The 25,514-nt window shown below is 36.0% G+C and overlaps 1 protein-coding gene across 4 annotated transcripts in view; it reads right to left on the minus strand.

The window, feature by feature from the left end:
- Positions 1-13,069: 13,069 nt before the first annotated feature.
- Positions 13,070-25,514, minus strand: part of GAB1 (GRB2 associated binding protein 1) — a 167,171-nt gene continuing 154,726 nt past the window's right edge. For 2 of the 4 annotated variants that reach the window (XM_077139935.1, XM_077139937.1), the window contains 3 exons: positions 25,017-25,140; positions 20,468-20,590; positions 13,072-18,309 (listed from right to left, as the gene is read on the minus strand). In XM_077139935.1, the coding sequence (XP_076996050.1) occupies positions 18,151-18,309; positions 20,468-20,590; positions 25,017-25,140 (406 nt within the window). In that variant the 3' untranslated portion in view covers positions 13,072-18,150. Of the gene's footprint in view, positions 18,310-20,467; positions 20,591-25,016; positions 25,141-25,514 lie in introns of all 4 variants that reach the window. The other 2 variants (XM_077139934.1, XM_077139936.1) reach the window with 2 other exon arrangements.

Below are 25,514 nucleotides of genomic sequence, written 5' to 3' on the forward strand. Positions count from 1 at the left end.
CAAGATTCAAATGCAAAAATCAGTAGTGTTTCCATATACTAGTAAGGGGCAATCTGAGGAGGAAAACAAGAAAAATATTCCATTTACAATGGCATCTAAAAGAATCAAATATCCGGGAATAAATTTAGCCAAGGATGTAAAGGACCTGTACTCAGAAAACTACAAAACACTGCAAAAGAAATCAAAGAAGACCTAAATAAATGGAAGGACCTTCTGTGTTCATGGATTTGAAGACCAAATATCATTTATATGTTAATTCTACCCAAATTGACTTACAGAACCAATGCAACCCCAATCAAAATTCCAACATCCTACTTCAAAGAAATGGAAAAGCCAATTATCATATGTATTTGGAAAGGTAAGTGGCCTCAGATAGCCAAAAGCATATTGAAAAAGAAAAACAAAGTTGTAGGACTTATACTTCCTTTTTTTTCATTTTAAATTGAGATATATTTTATATTCACATACCATATAATCATCCAAAGTGTACAATCAGTGGTTCACAGTATCATCACAGAGCTGTGCTTTCATTATCACAATCAATTTTTTAATATTTTCATTACTCCAAAAAAATAAAAATAAGAATAATAATTAAAATAAAAGTAAAAAAGAACACCCCAAACATCCCATCCACCCTATTTATTTTTTTCTTATATATTTTTTACTCATCAGTCCATATATTGGATAAAGGAAGTGTCAGTCACAAGGTTTTCACAATCACATTATCACACTTTAATGTAGTTACCCAATCATCTTCAAGAATCAAGGCCATTGGGGACAGTTCAGTTATTTCATGTATTTCCCTCTAGCTACTCTAACACTGCCGAAACTGAAAAGGGATGTTGATACACTGCATAAGAATAACCTTCAGAATGACCTCCTGATTCTTTTTGAAATCTCTCAGTCACTGAAGCTTTATTTTGTTTAATTTCTTTTCCCCCTTTTGGTCAAGAAGGCTTTCTCACTTCCACACTGCCAGTGCCAAGCTCATCCCTGGGAGACATGTCCCACGACGGGGAGGGCAGTGAGTTTACCTGTGGACTTGGCTTAGAGAGAAAGACCACATCTGAGCAACAAAAGAGGTTCTCTGGGGGTGACATTTAGTCATAATCATAAGTAGGCTTGGCTTCTCCTTTGTCCAAATAAATTTCATAAGGCAAGCCCCATGATCAAGGGCATACCCCATCAAACTGGCACTCTCCAAAGCTTGTGAGAATATCAGGTCTCCCCAGCTGGGGAAGTTTAATATTTCCACCTTTTCCCAAATTCCTCAAGGGGACTTTGCAAATACTTTTTAATCTTCTTTCCCTATTTTTCTGGGATGTATTGAGGCATCTCACCAACCTATACAAACTAACAAGATCTCACTCCCTATTTAACATTCCTTGTAATTCTGGTGTTCAAATAAGCTGACCATACAAGTTAAGTTACTGAAAACATAAATTTTGCATCAAATAAACATATCTTCCTTTAGTCTCCCTCAGAAGTTGAAGTTTTAGCATACAGTCAATATTGGGCTGAATAGAGAAGGTGGAGCTTAGCCCCGTTCCACGGAAAAATTAGAGAAGGGACAGGAGGGCGACTGAGGCAGTAATTCAGAGTACAGCTGCCCTAGGAGAGCCTTCTGCAGCACATGTGGCAGCCCTGGTTACAGGGGCTGAGGAAAAGAGAGGCAGAAAGCTGGAGCCTGGCATGGAGGCGCGGAGGCCATGGGAGTGCACTGACAGGAGCTGGGGACTAGGAAGTAAGCCAGGCCATGTTCCTTGGATGCGCTACCCTTACCAGCACAACCCCATGACCAGCGACTCGCCCCACACCCCACACACCTGAACCCTGTCACCTGCTCCCATTCCCTGAGCTCCAGGCGCCCCCACCCACCAGCCCCCAGTGCATGTACCTGCCCCACACCCCTGCCCCAAGTGCAGCCCAACTCACCTCTCCTGCACCCCTTCTGAGCACTACCCCCCTCCCTGTTCCCTGGAGGCTATTGCCAGCACATAAAGACTGCAGACACTAATTTCCATACCTAGGCTACCCCTGCCCCACCCCCCCACCCCCCCATCCCCCCACCCCCCCACCCCCCCACCCCGCCTGAGCACTGCGCAACCATTTCCGGCACTCCCAGGCCCACACATGCGCATGGGCTCCCAATCACCTCATGCAGCTCTGGGAACCACACTTTACAACAGTCCTAGAACCGCACATGCGCATGGCCCTCAGCCTCACTTCCCAGCTCTGAGAAAGCGCTGACCTGTGCCGCAGGGTTACATCTACCCCCAGTCTATGAATGCAGAACGCTGACCTGCTGCCACAGCTCTACCCTGTGCACAAAGGGCCCTGTGCCTTAGACCAGCACACACCAGGGTTATGCCCTCCAGACCGGTGCACCCGCACAGCTACATCCTCCCTGGCCACTGGGCGCTCACCTCCACAAGCATCAGCCTAACATTTCCAACCTGCACCTGTACCTGCCCTGAAACAGATCACCTAAAACAAACAACCACTCATGGGTTAATTATCCTGGGCTTGAACAACTGGAGAGGATGGATGACAGGACTTCAGGGGAAGGCTGAGGTGACTGGGCATGTGAGGAGCTCTAGCAGGGGTGGTGGTTGCCACTGTGGTTGGGGGGCAGAGAGGAGGACAATTCCTTCCTTGTCTTCTGAGTCTTTGGGTGATCATTTCAGCTCAGATGGTCTCCATCTTTACAACTGTAAAAAGGAAGACAGTTGAATGTTCATAGCAGCACTATTCATAACATCAAAGAAAGGGAGACAACCCAAATGCCTCCCACTGATCAATGGATAACTAAAATGCAGCATATAAAGTCAATGGAATATTATTCAGCCACAAAAAAGCAATGAAACACTAAACATGCTACAAATGTATGAATCTTTTACATATAATGTTAAGTGAAAGAAGGCAGTTACAAAAGACCACATACTATATGATTCTGTTTATACTAGTATCTTGAAAAGGGAGCTCTATAGACACAAAAAGTAGATCCGTGGTTCCCTAGGGCTGGGGTGGGGGAACAGGCAGTGACTGCTAACGGGTCTCTTTTGACAGCGATGACAACGTTCTAAAATTGATCATAGTAATAGCTGTGCCACTGGGTGAATATTCTAAAAACCATCAAGCTGTGCACTTTCAATGAGTGAATTTTATGGTAAGTGAATTATAAAAGGGGAACAAATGCTTTTATTCTAATCCAGCAAAATAGTATGGATGCGAGAATGCTTTGGAGACCAAAAAGCACTAAGTACACATCTACTTGCCATTCCTGTGGACACTTTCATTTGAGGTTAAATAAAAGGGCTAATAGTTTGGGCCTGGTCATAAATGACTTACTGAAGCCACGAGGAAAATCTAAACAGACTCAAAGAATTTTATAATTGTAATGCTGTGAAAGAACGTCTTTGTTCTACTTTTTGTCAGGATTCCCCCTGCAGATACAGTTCCCTGCAGTAGAGGGCAATGTCCACCAAATAACAACTTGCTCATAGCACCTGGAAGTGCAGGAATACAATCTCAGGGAACAAACAAAACAAAACCCCTACAAACACAACTGAAATTTCAAAGTCCCATCTATATATATGAATTAATATATATGAATTTGATTATAAGTGCATAAAATATCTGGAAAGATACATAATACAGGTGTTGACAAGAGTGAGAGAAAGACGTTTTACTGTGTAATTTATGCTTTTTACATTTTGAACCATGTATCTGTGTTATTTATTTAAAACATTAAATAGGGAAAAGAACTTACGAGACAAATTATTTTGTGCTCCTGTTTAGACTAAGATATGAAATTGAGAATAGGGATGTGGAGAATATCTGCAAAATATAAAGGGATTATTCAAATGTTTTTAAAAATGATTGTCAACTCACCTAATAGCCTATATTTTTAAAAATACATTCATCTAATGAACTAAGGGATTTTCCTATGAGTTTTTTATTCTTACCATTTTCTAAAAAAAAACAGATATAGGAAAGAATTATTATTCCATAATTGTTAACTTTCTATTGTCAAATTTTTCAATAGAAAGGCTGAAAGAATAGTATGATACCCACCACCTTGATTCACAATCATTAGCATTTTTCTCTATTTGTTTAAATATTCTCTCTTTATATATGTGTGTTTGTGTGTGCATGTTTTAGATATATTTTCATGTATATTTTTCATGTGCCCTACCCCTAAATATTTCAGCATACATCTCTTTGATGAGGGATATTGAACTACAATTCCATCATACCATTATTTTACTTGAGAAAACTAAAAGTGATTATCTAATATCATTTATTACCCAGTCTACATTTAAAATTTCCTATTTGAACCTAAAATTTCTTAGATTGCTTTTTCTCCAAGCCAAGATCCCATCAACATTAACTCATAGAGCTATAGTTATGTCTCTTTAGCCTCTTTTATTCTACAACATTAACTCACTATATGTATATGTATATTTTTAATTTTTATTAGAGAAGTTGTGCATTTAGAGAACAAGCATGCACAAAACACAGTGTTCCCATACACCACCTCTCCACCAACACCCATCATTTGTTAGAATTTATTACAGCACATTTGTATAATTGTTCTATTAATAAATGCCCATCATTTAACTTAGGACTCATTGTTTGTGTAGTGTAGTTACATGGATTTAAAAAATTCTTATTCTGTTACCACATATACAATCTAACAGTTCCCCTTTTAATCATATTCATATACATATTTCTGTGCTGTTAATTGCATTTAAAATGTTGTGGTACGATCACCACCATCCATTACCAAAACATCTTCATCATTCCAAATAGGAGCCCTATTTTGAGCCTTAACTCCCCATTTTCTATCCCGACTCATACCTTATATTCTGGATGCTGACTCTATGAATCTGCTTATTCTAATTGTTTCCAAACAGTGAGATCATACAGTATTTGTCCTGTTGTGTCTGGCATTCCACTCAACATAATGTATTCAAGGTTCATCCATGTTGTTGCATGTATCAGGAATTCATTTCTTTCTACAGCTTAATAATATCCCACTATATGTATATACCACGTTTATTCATCCATTCGTGGGTTGATAGACATTTGAGTTGTTTCCATCTTTTGACAATTGTAAATAATGTCAACATCATATCAGTGCCAATATCTGTTGCAATCCCTACTTTTAGTTCTTTTTGGCTATACATCTAGTAGTGGAATTGCCAGGTCACATGGTAGTTCTAGACTTAGCTTTCTGAGGAACAACCAATCTGTCCTCCACAGCAGCTGCAACATTTTACATTGCCCACCAGCAATGAATGAATGTTCCTATTTCTTTGCATCCTCTCCAATGCTTATTTTCCTGTTTTTTTTTTTTAATAGCAGCCATTCTAATGGGTATGAAATGGTATGTCATTGTGGTTTTGATTTACATTTCCTTGATGGTTAATGATGTTGAGCATCTTTTCGTGTGCTTTCTGGCCACCTGTATTTCTTTTTAAGAGAGATGTATGTTCGAGTCTTTTGCCCATTTCAAAATTGGGATATTTGTTTTTTGGTGTTAAGTTGAAGGATTTCTTTACAAATTCTGGATATTAATTCTTTATTGCATATGTGGCTCCCAAATATTTTCTTCCATTGCATATGTTCTTGTTTTACTTTCATGATTAAGTACTTTGAGGACCCAAAGTTTTTATATTTGATGAGGTTCTATTTATCTATTTTTTTCTTTTGTTGCTTGTGCTTTTGGAGTAAAATCTAAGAAACCATTGGCTAACACAAGTCCTGAAGATGCTTCCCTATGTTTTTTTCTAGGAGTTTAATAGTTCTAGCTTGTATATAAAGGTCTATTAATCTATTTACATTTAAAGTCACTACTGATGGTGCAGGATTTTCCTCTGCCATTTTGGCATTTAGCTTTTGTAAGTGTTGTATATTTTGTGTCCTTCACTCCCATCAAAGCCTACTCTTATATTTATTTGCTTTATTATGTTGTACCATGTTGAATGTCTTCTCACTCTAGCTGGATTTATTTTTCATCTATTTTCTTTGTGATTACCCTGCGGTTAAAATTTAACATCCTAAATATATGGCAAGCATATTTAACACCAACTTAACTTCGGTAGTATGAATGTATAATTTTCTTATGCCTTCTATTTCCCCACTATTTTTTTGTACTTATATCTTTGTACATTGCATGTCCAAAAACCTAGATTCATCATTACTTTTTATGCATCTGCATTTTAGTACCTGTAAGAAGTAAGAAGTGGAGTTACATACCAACCAATACAATGCAAAAATAGTGGCATTTATACTTACCCAAATGGTTACCTTTACCATAAGTCTTTCTTATTGCTGCTTTTAACTGCTCTCTAGTGCCTTTTCCTTTCAGTCGGAAGCACTCCTGTCAGCACTGCTTGCAGTGTCAATCTAGCAGTTATGAATTCACTCAACTTTTGTGTACCTGAGAATGTCTTGATCTCTCATTTTTGAAAGAGAAACTCACCAGATATAAAATTCTTTGTTGGCAATTAAGTATTTGAACTCACTGCCTTGTTTTCTTCATGGTTTCTGATCAGAAAACGGCATTCGATTTAATTGGGACTTCCTTGTATGCAACAAGTTGTTTTTCTTTTACAGCTTTCAGAACTTTCTCCTTATCTTTTGCTTATAGTAGTGTAATCAATGTATGACAGAGTGTATTTTTCTTCATGTTCATCCTGTTTGGTGTTCTCTGAACTTCTTGGATGTGCATATTCACATCTTTTGCTAAGTTTGGGAAGTTCTCTGTCATTAATTTTTTAGACAATTCCTTCTGCCCTATCTCTTTTCTGCTCCTTCTGGGACTCCCATAATGCATATATTGATTGTGTCCCATAGATGCCTTAGGCTATTTTTGCTTTTAATAATTCTTTTTTCTTTCTGCTCCTCAGCCTGACTTATTTCAAGTGTCTTGTCCCTTAAGTTCACTGATTCTTTCTTCAGCCAGCTCCAATCTGCTCTTGAAATCCTCCTGGGGAATTTTTCATTTCCTTTATTGTGTTCTTTAACTCCAGTAATTCTGTTTGGTTCCTTTTTAAAATTTCTGACACTCTGTTTAGACTCTTACATTATTCATTCACAATATTCCTGATATCCTTTAGTTCTTTCTCTATACATTCCGTCTCCTCTGATATTTTTAGATTTTTTTTTAGGCTTTGTTCAGCATGCCCACTTTTTCAGTTTCTTTGGTGTTTTCTGTATTTTTGTCCTCTTCCTTTGGATGGGCCATCATCTCCTGTTTCTTTGTCTTATACTCTTTTATTGCACACTGTACATATTTTTAAATGTTATCTCTGAGGTTTGGTCCCTGAGATGTCTGTTTCTTGGTTTTATAACAGGCTGGTGATAAGATAGAAACTTTCCTGAGCTTCAGCCCTCCTATCAGGAAGGTCTGCCCTAGGCTAATGCAGTGTGCAGGGTTTTCCTCGTCTGTCTATGCTTCTATCTTGTCCTGGGCTTTTGCTTCTTAGTTGTTTTGGAGTTCCCCTATTTATAGGAGTTTGGTTATCCCCTCTGTTTCCCAAGAGGCAGACCTCCTTCTCCTGGTTACTAACTCTAGCAGGCCTTTGTCCCGGGCAGTCTGCTTCTATAGTTTTCTGTCCTCCTTTCATTGTCTCATGCTGCATTTGCCTGGAAGGAAAATTCTGGGAGAAAGGTCACCTAAGAACTAAGCAGAACTTTCCTCAGTCAGTCTTTCCCAGCCATATCAGGGCCAGGGACCCACGAGGGGGGCCCAGGCCAGCTCTGAAGTGCTCTCGGGAGGGGATCAGGAAGGTGTCCAAAAGCGTGTTTGGTTGTGTGCTGGTTTGAAAGTGTTTTGTACCCCAGAAAGGCCATGTTTTAATCCTGATCCAATTTTGTGGGAGAAGCAGTTTTCTAAAAAATCCTGATTCAGTACTCTAGGTTGGAAACTTTTGAATAGATTATCTCAGGGGAGATGTGCCACGTCTAATTGTGGGTATAATCTTTTGATTAAATGGAGATGTGACTCCACCCATTCTAGGCAGATCTTGATTAGATTACTAGAGTCTTTAAAAGGGGAGACATTTTGGAGAGAGCCAGAAATGACAGAAGCCTCAGAGCCAAAAGAAACTTCACTGCAGAGATGACACAGATGTGGACACATGGAGAACAGAAGCACAGGTATTTGGAGATACTTGGAGCCCAGCAGCTGCACCATGAGATGTTAAGCAAGCCAGAACCTGGAGAGAGCCAAGGGAAGCCAAGAGATGAAAGCCAGCCCTGGAGAAGCAAAGTGACGAACCCCCACAGGAACAGAGGCTGAAAGTAACAGAGCCCAGGAGCAAGGGACCAGCAGATGTTAGCCACGTGACTACCCAGCTGACAGAGGGGTTCCTGACCCATTGGCCTTTCTTGAGTGAAGACAGCCTTTTGTTGGTGCCTTAATTTGAACACTTTCACTTCCTTAGAACCATAAACTTGTAACTTATAAATTCTCCTTTTTAAAAGCCATTCCATTTCTGGTATACTGCATTCCAGCAGCTTGCAAACTAGAACTGATGGCTACTCAAAGCTGGGGCTTTTCTGGCCTGCTTAGCAAAAGCAGCCCATCAGCTAACTGTCCCCTGCAACCCTGAGGAAGTGATGTGTCTTTAGAGCTGCATCGCCTCCACCTCTGTCCAGTGAGGGCTGAAGCAATGGCTGCTGCCTTTGACTGGGGCAGGTTGAAACATAGATCTCCTCAGACAGGACCCAGTGATCTGAATGTACTAATCAAAAGCTGTGATCACCCGTGTTTTTTGGTTAAGAGGGTTTTTCTGTCCCTTCCTGTCACCAGCAAGTTAGCCAGGGGCTGTCCCCACAACAGCCTGCCATGAGTCAGGTATGGGTGCCAGTAGCTGCCATGTGGAAAGAAAAATTTACTATTCTTTACTGCAATTTAATTAGTTTTTTCCATCTCTGAAGGACAGGACAGCACTCTGAAAAGAGGTTGGATCAGCTGTTAAGCAAGTCAATCTTCCTTTAGACCCCTGTTTCCTTGAAGATAATCCATGAACAATGTCAACTGAATTATGGATTTAACATTGATAAATAGGATGATTGCACAGAATTTTCTCTGCCCAGTCTTATCTACCCTTTACCCTCCTCTGCCTTGCTATGCTCTCTATGCTATTACATTTTCTGGGCTTCAAGATGCACTGGACTCTGGTTGGTTTTAGCCAATGACAGGTAGTTATGGGAGACTGAGTATGGAAGAGTTCTCCTGATATTCTGATGGTCTAAGTTTGTTATCCTTTCAATCCTGATTGTCTCCTGCCACCTAAGACCAGACATCTATTAGATCTTTTCTACCAGGTAGAGCTGGCTGTCAGTAACAGCTCCCTCTATTTGCCCTTTAAGGCTAGAAGTGGTAATGGTTTTTTTACTCTTGCTAGTCACTTATTGTATGAAGGGGACTTAACCATCCCTGTTGGAGCCCTAACCCTACGTTCAAATATAAGATAGTTTATTTCATTTAACTCTCTTCAAATACCCATTTGAACGTGCCACCTTTCCCTGCAGGCAATGTGACTGATACAATGAAGTTAAGACATGGTTCTTATTCTGAGTGCATACAGCCAGGTAGATAAGTATAAACATAGCTATTGTAAAGCTAAATATGAAAAATCTGTGAAGAGCATTACCAATTTTGTGACTTTCAGAGAGAGAGAGGAGCTGTCACCCCTGGGTAGGGGTGGGGGACTGTAGAAAATCCTCATTGAGTTGTTTAAACTGGAACCTCATGGTTGGAGAAAATAACCTCCCTTCCTCACAGTATTGTTATGAGGATTAAGTAAGAATATATATTTTAAAAGTATCTCAATAATTGTTGAATATGTTTGTACTTGTAAGGACAAAGAGCTAAACTCATAGATAAAGGTTTAGACCTTTCTCCTCACATCCCGTGGCCTACTCTTTCCATCTGTTGTTCTGACATTTTAAAGTCCTTAATTCTCAGTGCACTAGAGTTCAACTTCCTTCTCAAGGCCTTCCATTTTTCTTTTGTTTTTTAATAGAAAAAACTTTTCGCTAGAAAAGTTGTGGATTTACAGAACAATCATACATTAAATACAGGATTCCACCATATACCACTCTACCACCAACACTTGCTTTGGTGTGGAAAGTTTGTTACAATTGATAACTACTTTTTACGTAATTCTATTATTTTTTTTACAGTAGTTAACATTTGTTACAATTGATGAAAGATTATTAAAGTAGTACTATAACTATTGTCCATAGTTTATGTAGGGGTATTGTGCTGGTTTGAAGGGCTGTATGTCCCCTAGAAAAGCCATGTTTTAATCTACATCCCATTTCATAAAGGCAGAATAACCCCTATTCAACACTGTATGTTTGAAAGTGTAATCGGATCCTCTCCCTGGAGATGTGATTTAATCAAGAGTGGTTGTTAAGATGGATTAGGTGACAACATGTCTCCACCCATTTGGGTGGGTCTTGATAAATTTCTGGAGTCCTATAAAAGAGGAAACATTTTGGAGAATGAAAGAGATTCAGAGAGAGCAGAGCAGAATGACATAGCTATGAGAAGCAGAGTCCACCAGCCAGCGACCTTTGGAGATAAAGAAGGAAAACGCCTCCCAGGGAGCTTCATGAAACAGGAAGCCAGGAGAAGCAGCTAGCAGATGATGCCGTGTTCACCATGTGCCTTTCCAGATGAGAGAGAAACCCTGAACTTTGTTGGCCTTCTTGAACCAAGGTATCTTTCACTGGATGCCTTAGATTGGACCTTTCTATGGACTTGTTTTAACTGGGACATTTTCTTGGCCTTAGAACTGTAAACTAGCAACTTATTAAATTTCCCTTTTTAAAAGCCATTCTGTTTCTAGTATTTTGCATTCTGGCAGCTAGCAAACTAGAACAGGTATTTTCCCCATATTGCCAACCAATTATTGATTTTTTCATGTATTTCCTTATTACTTTACCCATACACGGGATAAAGGGAATGTCAATCACAAAGTGTTTACAGTCACATGGTCACATGATAAAAGCTATAAAGTTATACAATCATTATTCAAGATCAACGCTACTGAATTACAGTTCAACAATTTCAGGTTTTTGCTTCTAGCTCTAATACCCTGGAAACTAAAAAAATATATGTATATAATGAGCCATTTGTTAAATACTTTCTCAGTTACAACTCCTCTGTCTCATTTGATCATTCCCTCTCTCAATCTTCAAGGATATCTGGGCAATGACCATTTTAACTTCTTTGTGCTCAAAAGGGTGCTGACCTTATGGGGGATGGGGAGTGAATCAAGATGATGTTCTTGGAGAAACTGGTACCTGGGGGTTTCAGGACTTATCCAGCACAGTGACAACCTGGAGAAGACCTTCCATTCTTGACCTCATCTCTTGATATTCAACTCTGCCTTTGTGATTTCGAGCCTTTAGGATCGCTCCCAGTGATCCCTACTTCTTGGTACTTATGAGTGATTCTCACAATTCATCCCACAATGAATTAGGAGTGAACTGTATGACTCACTTGAGTAGAGCAGAGATGACAGTGTGGGATTTCCAAGGCTAGATCAAAAAGGGCATCACATCTTCCACTTGGTCCCTTGGGTCCATAGCTCTGCTGCCACACCATGAGGATACGCTAGAAGCCCTGTGAGGAAGTGCATGAAAGAGGAATGGAGGCCTCCCAGCAGCACCAACTTGCCAGCCATCTATCTGAATGAACCACCTTGGAAGGAGATCCTCCAGTCCCACCGATTTGACGATAGTCTCATTACACTCTGAGCCAAACTTGCTCAGAATATGATGACTATTTAAGTCACTACATTTTGGTTTGTTATTAGATAACTAATAAGTCACTACATTTCAATCTTCATGACGCTCCACCCATGAAATAGTCCTTGTTCTGCCTCTTTTCTCCCCTTTTCACACCTTTCCTCTCCTCGCAAAACAACTAAACAAATAGCTGTAAAAACCCTTCTTCATATTGTTCTTTACTCTCATATTGAAATCCTCCTTTACCTTCAGTCTATTAAATCTGGCCAATTCTTCAAAGTTCAGCTCAATCTCTTTCTCTAGGAAACCTGATCAGTATTGATGTCAACACTTTGACAGTCTTTCCTTCAGTAGCTTATGGTTGGTACCACAGAAGTAACTATTTAATTACTATCCTATATCATGTTATTATTTCACATATATTAATTTGTAAAGACAAAGACAATGTAGTAAATCTCCTGTGTTCTCCACAGTACTAAGCATGTTACCACACATGTAGCAGCCACTCAAGTTAAAAGACTTAATTTTTAATAGGCCACCATCCAGTAGACTCAATATCTGACACAAAAGTACTTCTTTCTCTAGTCTGAATTTAAAAATTATTGTTTTGTTTAAGGATTGGAATAAACAACTTCCAGACTTATTGTTTCTACAAAGACAAATAAAAATAATTTGCTATATAGGATAGTATATTTTACAAATAAAAGGGAAATTTAAAGCAGGGATAACTAAATAAGGGTGTTAAGGTTATGACATGTGACAAGTGTCAAGATAACAAACCAAATGTTCAAATGAAATTCTGTCCTTAATAGGATGTGGTACCCCCTCCAGCAAGAATGCAATAATCTTCCTGCTTCTCTTAGCATACTGTTTTTTCCAAGGGAGATACCATTTTAATAGCTCCTGGGGAGGCAAAAAGTTGTGGCCAGCAGAAGTTGTTACATGTTTTACTGTCAGTAAAACCCTTATATTCCTGAAGACTTTAATTTTAGAAGAGAAAGTTTTTTTGGAATAAACACTGCCAATACAATCCAAATGAACACTCACAGTCATTGTTTGGTATGTAAAAGACACTCAGATGAATGAGAAAATCGGCTTTTTGGGATTTGATTTTTTTCTTTTCTATCCCATACATTATGTCCCATACATTAAGTACACCAAATGTTCTGGGCACCACATACATCATAAAATGAGAGACGTTTTCATTATTCAAAAAAAAAAAAAAAAAAAAAAAGACGCATTGAGCTAAAAGTTAATCACCTATAATATAATGAAATCCCATCTAATGAAGTATAGAATCACAGATTTGGAAACTTATTTTTCAATAGATGCCCATTTACTCATTTATTTTATTAGAAAATAATTTTGTGTAATTTTAAAACAGGGCACTAAGGGTGAATGTTATCGATCACAGCAGTAATAAAACACCTCCCATCTCTGAAGCAGTTCTTAAATAAGCAATAACACACAATCCCAGAATTCTGAGTTTTTGAAATAATTATTCTCTATAAGAACTTTCTAACAAAACTGCAGTTCAGTTGGAAATAGTCTTTTCCCCAGAGGAATTATGTGCAAATACCCATATGTTGCACAATTTACAAGACGAAAGAAAGGTGAGAACAACCTCAGAATATAACCTCACCCTCCCCAAACTTCCCAAATGACAAGTCAAAGTTAAAAAAATTCTGAGCTGAGTGGACTAAAGTACTGACTTATGGCAACTCATGGGCTTTCTGGGAGTAATGAGTAATATTCATTAATATGACTTTCTCATATTAATGAAGAAATCAAGTCAGCTATTGAGAGGATCATTTCCCAAAATATGACTTACAAATAAAACCTACTTTCTGATGGTTCGATGTTAACACAGGCCCTTATTTATTTGTCATTTTACTCAACAAAACAGTGGTTAACACTGGTTAAATGGAAGAATATGATGGCCGTATTCTCGTGGTGAGTCTCAGAAGTCTTTCTTATTTAGAGCATGACTATTATATTATAGCAAGATTTAGTGAGCTCTTTGCTACAGAAAATGAATGATCCTTCAAAAGCAGGACTAAGAAGTTTCAAAAGCAGGACTAATGAGTACAGTTAACAGTAGAATTAGGTTTTTGGTCCAGATGAAAACTCTAAGAGTTGGAAATATAAATTTATATGCCCTAGTTTGTTGACAATTTTAGTATCTAAATTGTCTATTTAAGGTCTTGAAACCAAACTGTTTGAGAAGTTTTATTTAGTAGCAGAAAACATCTACAACTGGATCTTTACAAAAGATGATAAGCAAGAGGGAGCAATAAATTTACACATAAGGTTTTGCTGTTGAAATTTGGTGTTTATAAACAATAATTTATGTTACAAAATTTCACACAAAGCCAAATGTGTTACCGTCTAAAGGAAGCAGAAGCTATGTTTATCCTGTGACTAATCAGTTTGTTGAAACTCATGAGACTACACTGAACCTGAAGAAGGATATGGAATATAGGACAAACTAAGTTATTTCAAACTGTAGTAATAAACATATTTAGACAGAATAAAAAACCAATTATTCCAACAACCGTGATAAGTGATTTCTCATCAAGTCCATGATGTCTGTAAAATTCATTTACACCATGACTTTTCATCTCATAGTTGTCAGTTTTAAAAAGTATATACAAATTTATATAACGTGTTACTGACAGTACTCATCATAGTATATATGCCTCTTTCTGTATCCACTTGATTTGGTCACACGTACAATCTCTGCCACTAACTTGACTGCAGATTTGACACTGGAGGATGAGATCTACCAGCATAACCCAAAGATAGGAAACATATCTCACTGTTTCCAAACTCGAAAGACTTTACATTCATTCCAAATACTAATACCAGAACTTTGAATGGGCTAAAATAAAGAGGAACTAAGAGTGTTTAGGAATACCCAGGAATTATGTCAGTGTCTATTGTATAACGTACATGCATAAGTTGTTAACATTTCAATACAATATTACAATACTGTTTTCCCTAAAGAGCGAAAGCAGGCAACTTCCCCTTAGTAGAAAAAAATGAAACAAACCCTGGTGTTTAAGAACAATTTCCAGTTTAAATACATTTATGAATATGAAGACTGTGACCCCAAATAATTAAAGAATCCAGTAGAAATTATAACTTAAAACCTAAATGTACAAGTACAGAAGTGTTTCCCTATCAAAATTAGTCTAGATTAAATACACTGTGATATATATATATCACACTCATAGTACCTTTATGGAATTCTCAAAAATGCTCACAGTAGCTTACATGGTATTAATAAAAATAAAGACAAAAACTTATAAACTAGAGTGTACATTAAAAACACCTTTAATAGCTTAACTGATATCTTCTAGGGGTTGAAAAAGCTTCAACTTTTTCAAGTTTGAACTCTGAAAGCAGAACTATGCTTTGGTATTCAAACCTTCATAAAACTTTACAGTTTTTCAAAATAAGGTATAAAAGTTAGGAAATATCAAACATGGGGAAAAAGGCTTCTCATGTGCAACATCATACTGTTACATAGTTAACCAGTGGTTTTCAACCCTTGCTGTACTGAAACTTAGCTTCTTAAAGGTGAATTAAGGGCATATTAAAAGGGTTTGATTCAAATTTTGTTTTTATAAATATGTATTTTAAAAACCTAATAAAATGCATGTTCTAATGTGTTTCTTATCTCTCTTGTACCATACCAGGGACTACTGATGAACTGACTTCCATTACTGGGCTAATTTACTTTTGTACAGACCCTGCAATATAAATTCATCTATCTTTAAAAAATCTCCCATGTGTTTAAAATCTGTTACTACTGGCACTTATATCTGCACGAATCAAAATTTTCTTGATATTATGCAAATACAAGGTACAGAAATAAATTAGTTACTGAGGTTTCACCAACTATCTCTAATCCCAATTTCACATTTGTTTTATTCAGAAATCTTATTATTCTTACTAATGGACTCAGATAAGTAAACATTATAAATGCGAACTCAAAATACAGTTATCCTGATAAAACAGACTTTTCAGGCCTTATATATTTGAGTTACATACAAAATATCATTTAAGAAATGATTCCATTGCTGAAAATATGTTTGGAAAATATTGTTTTTTAGGACATTGTCATATAATTTGTGAAAAGAATGTTTAATGTGATTTAGTTTTTTGAAGCAAACTGCCTTTCTGAAACATTTCAATTCTTAAATTACCCTTCATAATGAGAACTTTCCAAAAATTGGAGCTCTTCCGAAAATGGTGAATAACTTATAAAAACACCAAAAATACTCATAATTACTTTAGTTCTTTCTGAGAGGCAGCTTTAAAATACAATTTTTATTTTGGGATTAATCATATAGTTGTGTTTTGAATCTAAATATATGTTCATGCTCCAGGTAACACAATTTCACATCAACTTTGAACATCAAAGTGTGTTGGATGTTTTAATAGTTTAGGCATATTTCAATGATTTTAAATTTTATCTTGTGGTCTCATTATAAAACAGCTTACACACCAAACTCAAACAATCTTTTTTTATTTAAAAATCCATCTCAAATTCATTTCTGGGTTTTAGTTTTTTGTTTAAAAAGAAGCAAACATTTAAAAGCATCAAATGTTACTAGTCTACAATTCATCTTGTTATGAACATTTTTAGTTTATGGATTGTGGAGATAAACCCATTAGGCTTGATTAGGCACAGTACTCCTGGCCAACTGGCCAAAAATCAGGGCACATCTGTGTACTCAGGCAACAATCGGAGGTCTGAACTGAGGGAGCCACACCTCAGCTGTGGGCATTCTTAGTTCTGCAGGCCTCCAAAACCTGTTAGTAAGTCCCAGGTCAATGCATAAGTGATTGTACGTTAACTTAGTAAAACAAAACAAAACATCTATACCTTCTTTCTAAATTATACTGCAAAGCCCAAACAGATGGATAAAATTGTAGCCTCATTAATTCTAATTCTAGAATTAATAATTTCTAATGAATGGTTTTACTAGCCACACATCACAGGACTACGTTATAGGTGAGACAGAAATTTAAGATTCCTCTGGTGATTTCAGAAATATGGCTGGAAGGGAGTCCATGACTATAAGATTTCACATTATAGCAAGGTTCCAATATTTTACCTGGGGTAGTGAATAGAAATCACAGTACAAAATCCTTAATTCTTTTACTGGAAAAGCAACAGGTGCTTCATCATATGAGAATCACTTATATAACACCCATTTTTTAAAAATGAAGATATAAAGTGTTAACTGCATAGGGATTTAATTATAAGGCCAAGCATTAAGTAATAAAAAAATCATAAAAAGGGCACGATGGTGTCAAAAGAGAGAATTTTCATACTTAGAGTAATAAATCTGAATTACTGCCTAATTAAAAATCACAGTATGTTGCTATAACTAACAGTGAATGTCAACTGTTCCATTAATTCCAAATTGGAAACCAATATTAGGACTATCAAGAACATAACTAACGCTCATTGCCTAAACCTGATCAGTGTATTAGCACATTCGGTGCCTGGTACGTACCTGACTAGTTATATAATCTACCTTTTGTAAATAATATAAAGTCTAAATACATGTTAACAAGTGTGAGAGCACATCATCACTGCATGCTGACAGTGATTTATAGGCTTACTGGATAGTTTATTCGGTCTTTAAAGAGTGCAAGATCCCACCCGGCAGAATCTTCACCCAATGAACCAAAAACACTGTAATTAACAAAATATAGTAAAATTCCACCGTTAAAAACTAAATGTACAGGAACCAGAGGTTTAGGTCCTGAAACCAGTATGTACATTATCCTCAGCAATGAGTGATGAGATCAATTATACTCTGTATTTTCAGCTACCCAAAGTATTAGGTAGAAAGTTAAACTGTAAATCTACTATCCATTTAATTTTGTTAAACTGCAGTTCAAATAGTAATTTCCAAATCTAAAAGTAGCTTAATTAACTTAGTATTGTTATAGAGAGTAGTGTGAGGAGAAGTAAGTACTCCCAAAGGAATTATGTTAAGGTACACTGGAAATACCCAAACCAATGTTTTAAATGAAAAAAGTGCATAAATACAGTAATAATACTACAAGTGTGTTAACTGTGGAACAAATGCTTGTTTGGGAGCTAAACAATGCTATTTTTGTACACTATTTACATGTTCCGAATTGTTCAGATGCCACATAGCACCATTTAGGGTCTAAGTTGCTTATGTCTCCAAGGTCCTTTGACTTCAACTCTACTCATTGGAGAATCTACTTGGAATAGAAGTGTCAAGCCATCTTCAATAAGACACTGCTATGGTTGTGGTTCTGTTATTAGGAATTTTTTACAATTCAGTTCTCTTGGTGTTCAGAAATGGGAAAGAAGTATTTTCATTTCACGCTCTTGGTTGGTGTTTCAGATTCGGTGGACTGTCTCCCATCAGTCCAGGCTTCTCGGGTGCTTTTCAGTGCCAGGGTCTTCTGCTGGTCAACTACGACATAATCCACCCTCTCATCTGCTACACTGCTGCCAGAGCCACTGCTCTTTTGCTGAAAAGCAAAGGAAAAGAAAATCCTATGTAAAGGAGTATTTCTGAGTGAAAACCAGTCTTAGAACACACACACACACACACACACACACACACACACACACACACACACAGTTAATCCTCTTTAAATTCTATTGGGTGGCAAAAAATAAGCAACTATCTCAATTCAACAAGGTTATCTCTCCTAACTATATACACTATTTTTTCCTTACATTTAAAATTATTTGCACATAAGGATTCAAACTAATGTATTCATCACAGATGAAATTCATATAAAATAAGGTCAGCACACCTCTAGTTCATCTTAAGATACAGAGCATGCATCTCCCTTTAGCCTTTAACTTAAGCTTGATATCTTTCTTAAAGTCTTGAGAAGATGTATGTATTGACACTTCCAGAGCTAAGAAAGCTTTTTTGAAAAACAGTAGTTCAAGAATGGGAAACTGACAGGCTGAAGGGTTGCTTCCTCCTAAAATGCAGTTGGTACTAGCTAACTAATATAATTATTACTGAGCCCACCAGAAAGTAAAGGAAATACCCATAGTGAAACGGGAAACAGAGAGAGCAGTAATCATATAAATTACAAAGGAAGAGTTGCTTTTAGGATGGATGTCATTTCAGTAAGGTAACCAGGAGGCTAGGCCTGCCCCTAGTTAGGAGAGCATGCTAAATTTCAGGTTAAGTTAGTCTAGGGTGGTAGCACCTACCAGCATAAGAAAATGCAAATCCTTTAGAATGTAAATTTAGATCCTCAGGCTTCCCACGGATATATTCACAAAAAAAAATTCATAATAAAAGTGTATAAAACACACAAGGAAACAAGCCACCAAGAGTGTGAGTTAGCAGAAACAATACAAATTCCAACCATCAAAGACTTCAGATATTGAAATTATCTCATACAGTATCAAGTATGTATGTATAAAATGTTTCAAGGAATTAAAAAAAATTAATAAAAGGAACAAAGTAGCAAGTAAGGAATAAGAAACTATTAAAATAAGTTGATATTATTTGAAAAAGAATCAAACAGAAGTTCTTTTCAGAAATGAAAAATAAGATAAAGTTAAAACTAAACAAATGGGTTAAATAGAAGAATTAAGAATTGGTAAACTAGACAAAGATATAAAAAGTTACCCAATTAAGCCAGAGTGATAAGAAAGAAAATATGAAAGAGTGGTAAGAGAATAGAGAGTCAAAGTTCTAAAATAAGTCTAAATGAGAACCTCAAACGAGAGAGTAAAAAGAACAGAAGTAGCAGAAAGTAAATATTTAAAGAGATAATGACGGAGAATTTTCTGGAATTGATCAAAATATGAATCCAGAAATAAAGACAGCACAATTTCCACTAAGTAGGATACATATTTAAAAAATCTATATCTTAAACACATTATAGTGAACCTGAAAAATACCAAAGACATAGAAAAGATCTTAAAAGCAGTCAGAAAGAAAAGTCAGTTTACTTAAAAAGAAATTACAATTAGACTGACAGAATTTTTAACAGGAACAATGGAAGCCAGATAACTGGATTAGTATCTTTTATGTATTGAGAAAATAACTGTCAATCAAAAACCGTGAACCCAATCCAATTCTCTTTCAAGAGTAAGGGCAAAATAAAGACAGCTGCAGTTTAACAAAAACAAAGAATTTACCTCCAACAGACCTCCACTAAAGGAACTTCTAAAGAATCTATTTTCAGGTAGAAGGGAAATGATTGCAGAAGGAAGGTGTGAGATACAAGAAGGAATGAAAAAGTAGTTGGTAAACATGTAATGTAAAACATTAATAAACACTATTATATATAAGAACAGTAATAATGATGTCTAATCTGTGGGGTTAACAAAAGACAGAGTTAAAATTCTGAACAAAAATGGCATGAGTCACATGGAAGTAATTTGAACTAACTCAGGAAAGTGAGTGAGGACCTTGATTAACTTTCAAATTTGTTAAGCAAGTAACCATCAAAACAGTAGAAAGTGTGTAACTGCCTATACCATTAGAAGGGAAAAAACAAACTCATCAGCTGTCACAATTTTTTTTGTGATTAAATTAATGGACTACTAAATTTAAATTAAGCATAACTAATAAGGTTCACCATAAGGAGATACGATGCTCTAAGTTTAAAATGTGAGCTAATTATATTTATAGAACAAGGTTTCACTTACTTTTCGTGGTGGTGTGGATTTCCCAGAATCTAAATCTAAATCTAGGTATTCCACTTGTTTGTCTCCTTTGGGCTTTATCATAGGACTGCTTCCTCCATCAAGACTGTTACTACCAAAAAGATTCTGAAAACACAACAACAAAAAATCAACCCTTGAACATTTGTGAGACATGCTGCTCATCTTCTCTGCCACTTACCAAAGCCTAAATATGTATTTTCAAATGGGCATCACATGAAGAAATATCTGCTTAGAAAATTAAATACCCTTGGAGGATTGGGGGAAAATAAGTAACATTAAAAAAAAACCCAACTGATTAAATTTTGCTTCTTAGATGAAGCTAAAATAGTTTCAAAAGACAAACTTGGTTCAAAATAAGCTTGGCCATCAAGCTAGTTAGCTGTGATAGCTTAACTTGAACATTATTAAAAATAGTATTTGTACGTGATTGTGTTTTTAACTACAGTATCCTTATACTCCTTGATTTTAGATTAAATTTAAAAAGAACCTTCTATCTCCCACTAAAAGACTTGCACACTAACATTAATCTAGAGTCTGGATGTTAATTTAAGACTAGGCATAATGACTCTACTGGCTAAGTCTATTTTGTTTCAACCACCTAGAATTTTTATCACTTAATTGCCTCTGTCTTCTCCTAATTTGATCCCTTCCCTTTCAATAGAATTGTACAATATAAGGGTTCCTCTCTAAAAAAAGATAATAAAAAATAAAGATAGAGGATAGCAATAAATAGCAAGAGCAAAAAAGTTTGAGTCAGAAAAATGAAAAAGAGTGAGGTAAATAGGAACTCAAAGACCATAGCTAAATAAACGGAATGCATGCATGAACTTACATCCCAAATATGCCCTCTGATTATGCCAGACTTCTAAATGTGCTTCAAACAAATGACTTATGTCCATCCCATGACCTGCAGCTTGTAACCTCATCTAGAAATGTTTCTGCCTCCTCCTAGGTAAGACTGAATACTCTCTACTATGTTGGTATCACTGTTCACATATTATTGCAGATACTTTTGAAGAAAATCATTGTAATATAATAAAAAAATTTTATACATTATGATAAAAAACCGTTTGAAATCGGCATAAATCTTATTCTGTTGATCCTTTTAAATTGCTTGTTTAGGATATACAAAATAAGCTGTGTTTTGGGAAAGGCATTCACTTAAAAAATGTTGAGTCTATTTCCTACTGGTGGCAGGATTGTTAACCAACCCGTATGAAATCTTCTTGTAAATTAGGTGAAGTTGCCCCTTCCTCTGGTAAGACACAGCTTCATGCCAAGGCACTCAGCTTGGTGAGTGGTACCTGGCCTAGACTCCATGAATTTACTACTACTATGCAACAAACAACACACACAACTGAATGTGGTGACCCTATTTGGAGGAACAGATTTTAAAATCAAATTCATCTATTACTAATAAAACATTGAAAAAACACTGACATGAACATGTAGGGCACAAAAAAATGTAGGCAGCTGAACCGTTTCACCCCTACCAAATTCAGAAAACATGAAGAAACTGAAATCATCAAGAATTTTTTTCTCCGAATGACTCCATATTTTGCTCTCACACAGAAAATTATGCAGCTGTGTGCATGTATATGTGAGATTCTCTATTCATATACGACTAATGAAAGAGCCCACACCCTGCACTTCCCTAACCAGGAAGGCCTAGAAGTGTTCACAGTATTACTAAGTTAAAAACCTAATGTGATTTCATTAGCATTCATAGGTAATTCCAGTAAGTTGTTCCTAAAGAGAATTTCTAAGAATTGCTAAACTACTTTATATCTAATTATTACTAGGAACTGGATGTTTTTTTCAACTTTAAGTATTGCTAAAATGTATGCCTACAATGAAGTCTTGTTGCTCTTGATCTAATTTCAAATGGGAACAGCTTGTCTCTTGCCTTTAACCCAGTTTCCCCAAAACAGTTTAGAGAAACTCTAAGATTCTAGGAGTTATTATAACTGTTCAGTGCATTAGAAAACATTCCAATGCTGTTTTTCTAAAAATTAAGAAAATATGTAAATATTAAAATGTGATTTGTTATAATTATGTAACAATATTTATGCCTTTAGTAACGGGATACCATTACTTAAATTGCAGAAGTCACATTAAGGTTTAATGTGTTGAATGCATGACGTTTTATCTCTCTACAAACAAACTGGCAACATTTACCAATTCAGTTACACTATACACTGCCTATACCATGATCATTGATCTATAAAGTCATGCTTTAAAAATGTCAATTTATATAATTTAATATTCATTGCATGTATAAATGAGATTGGATCAGATCCTTTTTCAGCTTCTCTAGGGCTATATTTTAACTATCAATTCAAGCACACATTAGATCTTGTGAATGTCTATGGTATTCCACTGATACATTAAGTCCTCAAATCAAGCAGGTTTGGGAAATATTGCTGTAACTATTGCATTATCTTCTAAAAAAGAGCTATACAGGTTACGATGAGTCCCTGCAGTGGGAAGCATGCAGTAAGGGAAATGATACAATTGACTTTCCTTGTACATGGTAGGTGATATTTTAACCTGGGTCATTTTTGCTTATTTATAAGATCAAAAGCCTAAGTACCTCAGAAATTCATCAGCTCATGGATATTTTGACACTTCTACTAGGCAGGTAAACGTACTCATCTGGCTTTATTGTAAAGTATAAAAGAACAATTTTATATTTTTACTTCCTTTGAATTTCTGATTGTAATGTTTTTCTTTGAAATCTTTTCCTTTGAACTTAAACACTTATGCATGACAAACCATATTTTCAAGCTTTCCCATTATAAGTCCTTTCCAAGATTTTTATGATTATTTATTATTTTTGGCAAGAGTACAGACTCTTCAGTACCTTAAAAACATTCTAGTTACTTCTATAAAAGAAAAACTTCATTCAATTACCTAAGGATGAAAACTGGTGACAATATCTACCCTGATGTAGTATTTAGGATTACTTAGACCCTTAGAAGAGACTATTGACTATAATAAAGAAAAATATAAAGTTAATAAAAATAATAAGGTACTGTTCAAGTTGAGAAACCAAAAGCAGCAGTTGATTAATAAAATTTGCTCTGCTTAAAAAATTAATGAAAACATTGATTTAGTTCAATACTGATATAAATATTTTACATTTTATTATTCATTCTTGAACATTTTATAAATTCAGTGTTTTAAAGTTAATTAGCTTAAGCAGGAAATAAAGCTCTTTTATATCATTTAATTATGTTCCCTGACAATGTAAACTTGTGAGAGAGTTGTTTGTTTTTTTGGCTAAAGTCTATTAAAGACAAAAAGCAAATTCATGGATAGAACTGGGTTTTATATTTTTGAATCTTTACATAGAATTGTTTTAAAGAAAATAAATCCACTAGAATGCTATTCATTCCAAATTTTGACATTAGATAATTTGCTTATGCTGACAGATAGTATCTTGTTGTCTCCTAGTACCTGCTTTCCCCTCTTCCACATGAAGAGATGTTTTAGCTGGGCCCATTGCCCCTCATGACAAAGGCTAAAGTTTCGCAGCCGTTTTTGTATCTAAGGGTGGACACATGCAGGCTAAGTTCTGGTCAACAGTCTGTAGAAGCAGTAGCTGGGAATCTTTATCAGGCAGTTGGCCTGCACTCTTTGCTTCTTTCTTCTCCCTTCCCTCTATTCTGGTTAGGAATGTGGATCTGTTGGCTGTAGTGTTGTCCTGTATTATAAGCATGTGGGACAGCCCCAGGGGATGGCTGGGAAAGGCCTGTCTCCCTGGGGATTCTGCAGGCTAAAGCTGCCCCAACGGCCTGGATTGACTCTTACCGAACTTTTACATGAGAAAGAAACATCTGCCTTAAGTCACAGTTGTTTATTTTCTGTTACAGATGAACCTAAGTGATACACTTATCTACTAAAATGAAAATAAAAGGGCAAGAATTAGAGCTGATTTAAGTAAAAGCAAAAGCAAAATACTAAAAACAAATAAAACTAGTTGTTTTCTTGAACATTTGAAGTATTTTTTGGCAACTACCTGATTTCGGAAGAACATAATGTTTCCTACAATTACTAAAATACTTGTGTCTTGCAGTAATTCAGCCTATCTGAAACAAACTGTGTTTCTAACCAGGTCTTATTTAAACTTTAATCTAATATTGTATTATTGAAGGATTATCAAGAAACCTTTTGTGTAATTTGACCATAAGAGTGCCATGACATAGACTTGGAGAACTGCATTATAAAATGATTCTGGAATAAATAGCATCAAAGATCAAGCACATCGTGAAAGAAATATAGCTGGAAAACTTCTATGATTTTTAACTAATTTAAGTCTGGTTTATAAAAACACTGTGAATCTTTATCAGTTTAAACTTTACAATGCTGTTTTTAAAAAGCATTTTAGAAAGGCGCCTTTTATCCTTTTCTCTTAAATACATAGAGAAAGCTATATGGGTAAGATTTATAGCCTGGAAGAAAGGTTCTAACTTAGTGATTTAAAAGAGCTGCTCAGGAAGAAGGAAGTTAACATGAAGATTTTACATACTGTGTCTTCACTGGTCAAGTTTGGGTTCATGGGAACATAATTCTCTTCACTGTCATGAGAGTCACTGCTTGAAGTTGTGCTATGCACTGAATTCGGTCGGGGGGACATGGGAAACCTAGAGCAGCTAATTACCAAAAATTAATGTTAAAAACAACCTTGATGAAAATTTCTAAAATCTCTTAAAAAAAAAACCACATTTTTACTTTCATAACTATTCATGTAAGTTTTTAATAATTAATTTATTATACACATTTATTGTTACCTTATAATACAATGTACACATTCAAATATGCACAGCTAAGATTTATAACAATTATTACAAAAGTATATTCTTGGGCACCAAATTCTCTTGTGTAAAACCACATAAAAAAAGTATTACTAGTGACTTGATGATAAGGAGAAAGTCATAGATATAAAAAGATTATAAAATTCCTATAAAAAATTTATATGTACACATAAAACACAAATATAAGCATACATACCACGCAGGTTTGAAAT

Source organism: Tamandua tetradactyla, chromosome 22, assembly GCF_023851605.1.
Source record: "Tamandua tetradactyla isolate mTamTet1 chromosome 22, mTamTet1.pri, whole genome shotgun sequence".
Classification (NCBI taxonomy): domain Eukaryota; kingdom Metazoa; phylum Chordata; class Mammalia; order Pilosa; family Myrmecophagidae; genus Tamandua; species Tamandua tetradactyla.